At 39.8% G+C, this 9,598-nt stretch overlaps 1 protein-coding gene across 22 annotated transcripts in view; it reads left to right on the forward strand.

The window, feature by feature from the left end:
• The window catches only part of UPF3A (UPF3A regulator of nonsense mediated mRNA decay), a 32,425-nt gene extending 23,049 nt beyond the window's left edge, over window positions 1-9,376 (forward strand). For 5 of the 22 annotated variants that reach the window (XR_010837321.1, XR_010837325.1, XM_067016930.1 and 2 more), the window contains one exon: window positions 9,068-9,376. Coding sequence is in view for 13 of the 22 variants with exons in the window: in XM_067016930.1 (XP_066873031.1) it covers window positions 9,068-9,295 (228 nt within the window). In the remaining 9 variants the exon portion in view is untranslated. Of the gene's footprint in view, window positions 1-120; window positions 1,284-7,981; window positions 8,103-9,067 lie in introns of those variants that run through there. The other 17 variants (XR_010837323.1, XM_067016935.1, XM_059041599.2 and 14 more) reach the window with 10 other exon arrangements.
• Window positions 9,377-9,598: the final 222 nt, after the last annotated feature.

Consider the following 9,598-nt stretch of genomic DNA (forward strand, 5'->3'; position numbering starts at 1 on the left):
AGCTGCAAGACTGATTTTCTTTAGATAATTAGGATTATCAGGCCCTAGAAATAGATAGAGCTGTTGCCGCCTCCTGTATTTCTGGCCCTTGGAAGAGTAACACGCCCTGTGTCCTGGCAGGGCCGACCAGGCTTGCAGCTGTACCAGCCCAGAGGTGGCATCCGAGCCGAGAATGTGATGGAAGCCCCCGAGGAGGGCTGCCGGGAGGCGAGGTGAAAGACTGAGCAGGGGCCGGAGCCGAGAAGAGCGCAGAGGCAGCGGGCGAGTCAGTGCGCATGTTGGTGACGTGGGTGGTCTCCCTCCCACACTCTGGATTAGAGGCCGTTCCTTCCGGAAGCGCATACATTAGCCTGGAATAAAACCGACAAGGTGAATTTACTCCTTATAGAGAAACTAGAACTATAAAGGTGGCCTAGAAATACCTAGAAACCATTCTTAAGCGATCTTTTAAAACTTTGAACAGAGTTATAGATTTTGCCATTTCTGATATAAGCTAGGATATATAATTTAGCCAAAGCAGAAGAAAAATAATCTCCTTCAGAAAGCAGAAAAGTATGACCAAAACCAGAAGAAAGCTAGTATGGTATCAGTGTGAATTCTGAAGCACTTTAAACATGTCGTAGGAATAACTTGGACTTTCACTTGTACACATTTGTAAGTCAATGATCTGTATCTCATTGTGCTTTTTGTTGGGTTTCTGTGAGCTGTAGTTTCTGGAAAGTGAGCAGCTCTCATTTCTTATAACCATTGTAATTCAGTCATTCATGCACCTTCTGTCATAAAGGATTAGCCGGTCTGTTGTGCTGTATTCCCTCTGATAGGAACTTTAACACTGTATAAAGCCCAACAGCTTTAACTGTTGCCCTTTTAACAATATGGCCACTGAAGTAACAAAAATAGTTCCAGTCTTTTGATGGAGTGCTCATGGTTTATAACATAAATGGCATTATTTTAGAGAGGAATAATTAGGTATGGCATCTGCAGTTTTTCTTTTTGCAGAGTCTGAGGCAGTTTTATGATAACTTAATGTAGCTTTCTGCAGCTGTGCATTCTACAGTATTCTTTCCTTTTAGTGAAATTTTTAAAATGTTAATGCTTTGGGCACTGTGCTTTGAACCATTTATTAAATAAAAATTTTAGTTGCTATGAATGTGAACTCCAGTTACGGTACTTTTCCTATATAGAATTATATGTAACAAAATACTGCTTTTTAAAACGTAGCTTTAATGATCTGAATATTTTGCTTATTATATCTATTCCTTATAAAATATAAAATGTTTATAAAAAACTGAGACTTATTTATTATTTAAGAAACCTCTATGACTGTTAGACATACAGTCAGTTTCAAGCATTGCTGTGCTCTTGTTCTTGACTTATGAGCTCCAGAAGGTGGGGGAGGGGAGAGAAGAACTTGCTGTGGATTCAGTGAGTTCCAGATGATCCAGCAGCATCAACTCTGGCTGAAAAGGGCTAGATAGTAAACACTTTAGATTTTATAGGCTATACGGTCTCTGTCACAACGATTAAACTCTGCCATCATAGTGAGCCTTAAAATACATTTACAATAGAAAATGAATGGGCAGGGCTGTGTTCCTATAAAACTTAATATATAAAAACAGGCAGCACACCGTATTTGGCCTGTGGGCCATAGTTGGTTAGTGTTCAAGATTCATGGTTTAAAACAATGGTTGTTATACTTTTTGGTCTCAGGAACACTTTACGTTCTTAAGAATTATTAACAACCCCAAAGGACTTGTTTATTAGCTAGATTATATCTGTTGATGTTTACTGTATTCAAAATTAAAGCAAAAATGTTTAAGCACAAGAATACATAAACACATGTTCTTTTTATAGCTGTCAGAGTAATAACATCAACACACATCATTCTAGCCTCTGGAAAACTCCACTATACACCCGTGAGAAGATCACAGTAAAAAGGCGAGTAATGTCTTTTCGTCTTAATGAGTAATTATACCCAAGGGAGGGACCAAGGTGATGACATCGGAGGCTCCTGAACGTCCCTCCTCCCATAGACACACCAAATGTACAGCTACACACAGAGAAGTTCCCTCAGAGAAAAATCCAGAAACTAGCCAAGCGACTCCTACACACCAGACAAATGAGACAATACCCACATCAAAACAGGTGGGAAAGTCTGAGACAACCTCTCACCATAAGCCCAAACCCCAGCACAGCACCATACAATCGGAAGGGAACCCCCAGTTCCCAGCTTTTTTCTGAAGAAAAGCTAGGGCTTCCACATCTAGCACCCCAACTTTTAAGACTCCCCATCTGAGGGATGGACCTTTAAATCACCTAGTTCTGAAAGCCAATGGGGCTTCTGTCCATGAGACCCATAGGACAGGTGCGCATGAGAGCCCTCTCTGCAGCTGTCCCCCCAGGTCTCCGCACAGAAGGAGCAGGCAAAAACACTCATCTACCAGATTCTCCCTGGAAGGGTTTGACTGCGGACTCTCCCGGTTGCTGCTTGAGAGCCCAGATTCTAATCAGCCTGCACGTGCGTGGAAGTGGACTGAGACATTGACGGGTCTTGGCACACCTTCCACTGCTGGAAGCCACTGAGAACAAAGGCAGTAGCGTGGACAATCATAAAGGTTGGAGAGGCAACCACATACTCAGGCCAAGCTGACTGGCAAGGTTTATCTCCTACATGAGACGAGTCTGTCAAGACTGGGAGAGGAGGCTGTTTCATCTAATGCACAGAAACCAACACAGAGACTCAAGGAAAATAAGAAATAGGGGAATATGTTTGAAAAAAAGAACAAGGTAAATATCTTGAAACTGATCTTAATGGAGATATGTGATTTACCCAATAGAGTTCAAAATAGTGGTCACAAAGGTACTCACTGAGGTCAGGAGAGCAATGCATGAACACTGTATGAATTTCAGCAAAGATATAGAAAATGTTAAAAAGTACCAAACAGAGATCATAGAGCTGAATCTTACAATAACTAAACTGAAAATTTCAATAGAGGAGTTCAACAGCAGACTAAATCGAGTGGAGGGAAGGATCAGTAAACTCAAAGGTAGGGCAGTAGAATTCATCCAGTCAGAGGGGCAAAAAGAAAAATAAAAAATAAAGAGTAAAGATAGTTTAAGGGACTTACAGGATACCACAAGAAGACCAATATATGCATTATAGGGGGTTCCAGAAGGAGAATAGGGAGGGAAAGGGGTAGAAACATTATTTTAAAAATAATAATAATGGCTGAAAACTTCCACAACCTGTGGAAAGAAACACCCAGATACAGGAAGCCTAAAGAATACCAAATAAGGTGGGTCCAAAGTGACCCACACTGAGATATATTATTATACTGTCAAAAGTTAAAGAAGACAGAATCTTAAAAGCAGCAAGAGAAGAGCAACTTGTTATGCCCAAGGGAACCCTCACAAGACTGTCAGTGGATTTTTCAGCAGAAACTTTGCAAGTCAGAAGGGTGTGGAATCTTATATTCAACATACTGGAGGGGAGGGTGGGAAAACGCCAACCAAGAATACCTGGCAAAGTTGTCCTTCAGAATTGAAGGAGAATAAGGAGTTTTCCAGACAAAGCCGAAGGAGTTCATCACCACTAGACTAGCCTTACAAGAAATGTCAATAGGAGTTCTTCAAAAGGCCACTGATTACCAACAGGAAAACATATGAAAGTATACAACTCACTGGTGCAAAGGTAAATATATAGTTAAATTCAAAATGTTCTAATATTGTCCTGGTAGTGGGTAAATCACTTATAGCTAGTATAAACCGATACACTTACAACCGTTCTGTACCCATACGACCATTCTGGTTTTGACTTCTAGTACAGTATTCAGTAAATTACATGCTATTAAAAAGCTATTAAAAATAGCTTTTTATTAGATGACTGCCCAACCATAGGCTAATGTAAGTGTTCTGAGCTTGTTTAAGATACGCTAAGCTGCCTGTGATGTTTGGGAGATTAGGTGTATTAAATGCATGTTTGACTTAATGGTATTTTCAACTTATGATGGCTTAATTGGGATATAACCCCACCATAAGTCAAGGAAGAGCTATACCCAGTTTAAAAATGGGCAAAGGACCTGAACAGACATATTGCCAAAGAAGAAATACAGATGGCCAAGAGATACATGAAAAGGTGCTCAGTATCACTAGTTACCAGGGAAATACAAATCAAAACCACCATGAGATATCACATCATGCCTGCCAGAATGGCTGTTGTCAAAAAGACAAGAGATAAGTGTTGGCGAGGGTATGGAGTAAAGGGAGCCCTGGTGCACTGTTGGGGGAATGTAAACGGATACACGCTATGGAAAACAGTACAGAGGCTCCTCAAGAAATTAAAAATAGAACTGCCGTATGATCCTGCAGCCCCACCTCTGGGTGTGTATCCAAAGGAAACAGAATCCCGACATTGAAGAGACATCTGTACCCCTATGTTCGCTGCAGTATTATTCACAATAGCCAAGGTATGGAAACAACCTAAGTGTCCATCGATGGGTGACTGGATAAAGAAAATGTGAGATATCTATATAGATATAGACATCTATAGATATATCTCTGTCTATATGCAACAACATATTATTCAGCCTTAAAAAAGAAGAAAATCCTGCCATTTTCAGCCATATGGATGAAGCTGGAGGGCATTATGCTAAGTGAAATAAGCCAGACAGAGAAAGACAAATACTACATGGTACTTACATTTGGAATCTAAAAAAAAAAAGTTGAACTCATAGAAACAGAGTAGAATGGTGGCTGCCAGGGACTGGGGCATATGGGGAAAGTAGGGAGAGGTTGGTAAAAGGGTACAAACGTTGAGTTATCAGATGAATAAGGTCTGAGGATGTAATGTATAATATGGTGATGTAGTTGATAATACTGTAATCTATAATTGAAATTTGCTGAGTAGAACTTGTATTCTGACCCCCCCAAAAAAGTAAATATGTGAGGCAATGAGTGTATATTGATTAACTCAGTGGGAATCCTTTCATACTGTACATATATCAAATCATCTCATTGTACACTTTAAATATATCACAGTCTTTTTAATCTGTCAATCATATATCAATAAAGCTGAAAAATATAAAAATACTAAAGTATTGAATAGTTACACCCCCTGAAAGGTGCCCAAGATACCTCTTCAGGGATTATCAGAACTCATTTTGAGACCACTATTTTAAAACAGTAATACCTCTTTATATGGGTACACACTTCCCAATCTCGGCTTTCAGATTGGCTGGGCAGGGCACACACAGTGTCCGAGGTTTGGGGATGTCTAGCAACCTGTGGCTGGTAAGATCAAAAGCTGTTCACATATGGGTGAAGTTTTTCTTACCAATTACAGAAACCTTTGAGTTTATCATATGTCTGAGAAATGGCAAAACTGTTAAGGAAAGAATTACCGTTCACGTGGACACATCCCGTGGAATTACAGCTGACAGTCGCGGGGAGGGACCGAGTTCTCCGTGTGACTGAGGGCTCGAGTGAGGGTTGGCCTGCTGTTTCACTTCTTCGTAATTCCTCTGCAAAACTTTCTTTTAATGTTTTCTGTTGTTTCTCATTTTGGATTTCAGTCCTTGGTTTTATTCAACTACTTAGTAATTTTAATAATTATATTCTAAACATGAACATAACAAAGGAGAGGAGCTGCCTATCGGGATTTTCATTGCTCTCAGCCTTGCTAGTAAATCATAGACACCAACTGAAATAATTCCTCAAATCTGACATGAAATATAGGCCCTTTGAAGGATCTCATTTACCATCTTTGGAAACAAGTTTTTACTTGCTAAATAATAGTAGTACTTACTGAGTAATCTTCTCCCATTTCATAAATCCCAAGGCAGTGCAACACCTGCAGATGTTTCTGCAGCAAATCCAGCAAATCCAAGGAAGGAGAGTGGCTGCTCCAGCCACTTCCCAGCAGCCCACTCTTTCTTCCCCAACCGCATTCCTTATGGGGTGAGTGAGTTCTGCACATGTGGAAGATCCACGCGGACAAGGCCGTGAATTTTTTCACATCACATCGTGAGAAAGGATCATTGACTTTCATCTCTTTCACTGAATTCTCGTTTTGGTGTCTGTCTTAACTCTGATGAAAAGACATATAATCATCTATACTTTAAGCAGATTTGCTTTCTATTCTGTTCTTCCTATCTTTAAAATTAAGGACATGTATTAGGTTATAGTGGAGAATTAAGTAGGTATTTGATCCTCTTGATCTGTTCATAGATTAATAGCAGTAAAGAAAAAGAAAAATGAGTTTATTTTCAGAACACTATTCAGAGTCGAGAGGGTTTTTAAAAAACAAATTTTCCCACTTTAATCTACCAGATAATTGCTTCAACCCAATCTCAGCTATAGGCAAGGTCTACTGGTAGTAATTTTTACAGGAAAATTCAGTTTTAATCATTATTTTTAAAATTTGTCACCTCAGTTAAGTTTAGAAAAATGCTGTCTGTCTTCTTTGTGTGCGCTTCTGCCGGGCTGAGTTTTGGTGGAAAGCTAGCAGTTTCTTGTAAATGGTTATCCCTACCTTCTTTGTATCAAAAGCATGTTTATCCTGTGAAGTTCTAAATCTCTCCCAGAATTCTTCATTGCTACACATCTAAAAGAAAAATAAATACATAAGTAACCTTATATCACAAAAGAGATTATTTTTTAAAGTCTTAGTCAATGTAAACGTAAGCTGCCTATCCCATAGAAAGAATGGTATTCTTCAGTAATAGCATTTTCAGTAAAATAATTTAAATTATTATCATGGTAGAAAACTCAGTGTGCCAGGTTGAGAGCAGTGTGCCTACAGGTTACATACAGTGTGCCTACATACAATTACTCCATCACATGCTCATGGAGTAGCCATTTCCTACATCACTAGGATCATACTTTTCTGAATCAAAAAATGGAGCAGTTGATCAGACAGAGGATTCTTATGCCAGTTTGGGGTGTGAGCGCCAATGTAGGAGATGCTATTTGGACACCAAGCTGCTGGCATTTCTAGCATATCTTAATAGGTGGTAGAACCCATGACGTTTGGAGTCAGGCCTTGCTGTGGGCTGAATTGTGTCCCTCTCCACCCCAGTATTCACTTGTTGAACCCTTAGCCCCCAGTGTGGCCGTATTGAAGTAAAGAAGCAACTAAATGAGGTCATAAGGATGGGGCCCTGATCCGATAGGAGTAGTGTCCTTATAAAAGAAGACACCAGAGCTCACTAGCTCTCTCCGCCACATGAGCACGCAGCCAGAAGGCGGCTGTCTGCCAGCTGGGAAGGCCCCCACCAGCACCGAATAAGCTAGCACCTCGATCTTGGTCTTCCAGCCTTCAGAACTGTGAGAAATAAATGTCTGTTTACGCTGCCCAGTCTGTGGTATTTTGTTATGGCAGCCTGAGCAGGCTGAGACAGGCCTGTCCCAGGAAACCCAAGGACTGAAAGGGAAGGAACCCAATGGTGGTGGCCTCCAGCAACGGCTCCTCTCTCCTGGACCCTCAAGTCTTCCTCTTTTGGATCATTCTGTCAGCTTTCAAATGAGATTTGTTAGTTCTTATGTTATTAAAAAATTCCTCAAGCTAAATTGCCTTATCTATCAAAACATAAAATAGAAATATCCTTACAGCCAGCATTGGAACTCCTAATACTGCATCCTACAGATTGAACTGCTGCTACAAAACATAGACACACCAGCTGTTAGATGCCCTTCTTTCTGGAACAGCCCAGGTGTTCCTCCTGGGACGTGGCTAAGTGACAGCTCCACAACGCGCAACACTAACAAAAACTTCCACAGTGTGGGGTAAGGTCCAAAGTGCGGAGTGTGCTTCAAACCCTTTATAGACGCACAGGATGTTTGCATTTGCATAGAAAATGTTTGGAAAGATGTGTGCCAATTACTAACATTTTTTACAGTGGCTAGTAGTTGAGACTACACTGTGGAGGCAGAGCTTTTATGTTTTGATACACATTTTAAATCCTGCTTTGTAAAACCTCCGCAGACTCGGTCACCCCCCACCCAATGGCCCCGTCGTCCCTCCACGGCCCACCCACTGGACGACAAGCCCGTGAAGGCAGAGACTGAGAAGTTTACTACAGTTTATGCCAAGTTGGTGGAACTCAGTAAATATTCATTGAATAAATGCTCAAATGAGTAAAAAGACAAAATACCTTATATTGCAACTTGCTCGTTCTTAAATGAGAAAATTTATCTTTAAGCCAATATTTATCTTACAAATAACAAATTGTTTTATGACTAGAATTTCTGACTACCTGAATATTTTTATGTATGTATTTTGGTCTAGAAACCACCTAAACCTCACAGTGAAATAGCTGTAAAAATACTCAAGCTTTTAGGACAAATACTGATAAGAAATATGCCAAAATTTAATAGCAACTGAAGGTAGGATTAAGATGATTTTTAGTTCTTTTCTTTCTAATTTTTGAACAATGATTATGTACAAAAAATAGATTTTCATTACTTCTCTTTCCAAATGGATTCAAAGCTTATAATTACCAAATGTATATAAATGCCTGAAATGAGGCATTTGAATTTGAAATGAGGAATTTGAAAACTAATTCTTTCCCCAAGGATCTCTATCAATCTGCTACTGAGTTTCCCAGTGAAGAACAATGGCAAAATCTGCACTTAGGAATTCCTATGCAGAAAAATGTCTTTTTCTGTTTTTGGTATTTGCTTAAGTTTAAGCATGAGTAGAAACAATATAAGTACTATTTTCAACATTCTCTCTAATGTGTGTCTTTTTAAAAATGTCACTTACCTTGGAATGCAGCATGATCTATTTCTTCTTGCTAGAATTGCTTTGTCTGTGACCCTCACTGTCTTATATTTTACAGATGACCACTTTATCATTCTCTCCTCCTGTGCTACTTTTTCCTGTTGAGCAGTCACTTAACCAGTTTTTTAGGTTATAGGTTAAAAAAAAAGTTTTATTATTGCACAAACCCAATGTTTGTCATTATATGAAGTTAAAATTTTCCAAATCATTCCCTTTCTCTTTGAAATTCTGTGTAATATTTACCAGTAAAAATTATCTTAAGGTCTTACCTTTGGGATTTTTTTGCAGGTTTTTGACAGCTGCCCATGTCATCCAAATCAAGAAAGGAGAAGATCTGAAGGATTATGTTGTCAGGCGTGCGAACTAGCAAATCAAATTTCCCCTGACACAGATTCAAAGAATAATCCAGTACTTCTTTCTCAGACACTTTCTCCATCTGCCCTAAATATCGGTGAGAAAGAGAAACTGAGAGACAGACTAAACTATGACAGGCCAGCTGGATCCCATCCACTCTAAAAAAGTCACTTGAATTTAAAAGCACCTGTGCTTCTTAACACAGATGAACCTGTCTTTATAATAAAGTCCTGTCCCACTGAAGAGACAGTCACCATTGAGCAGTCCTAGCTTAAGTGGAGTGGATACTCCCATTTATGAAGTTCTTTACATCCAGACAACAGCTCTTTGGAGAGACAGTTATTATCACATTCATTCATCACATGGTCGCTGCGCGCCTCTGTGTGGCAGGCGCTTTTCTGGGCATCAAGCATTCCGTGGTGAGCAAAGCAGACCAGTTCCTGACTTCCCAGGCCTCAATACCCT

Source organism: Kogia breviceps, chromosome 16 (assembly GCF_026419965.1).
Source record: "Kogia breviceps isolate mKogBre1 chromosome 16, mKogBre1 haplotype 1, whole genome shotgun sequence".
In the NCBI taxonomy this organism is placed as follows: domain Eukaryota; kingdom Metazoa; phylum Chordata; class Mammalia; order Artiodactyla; family Physeteridae; genus Kogia; species Kogia breviceps.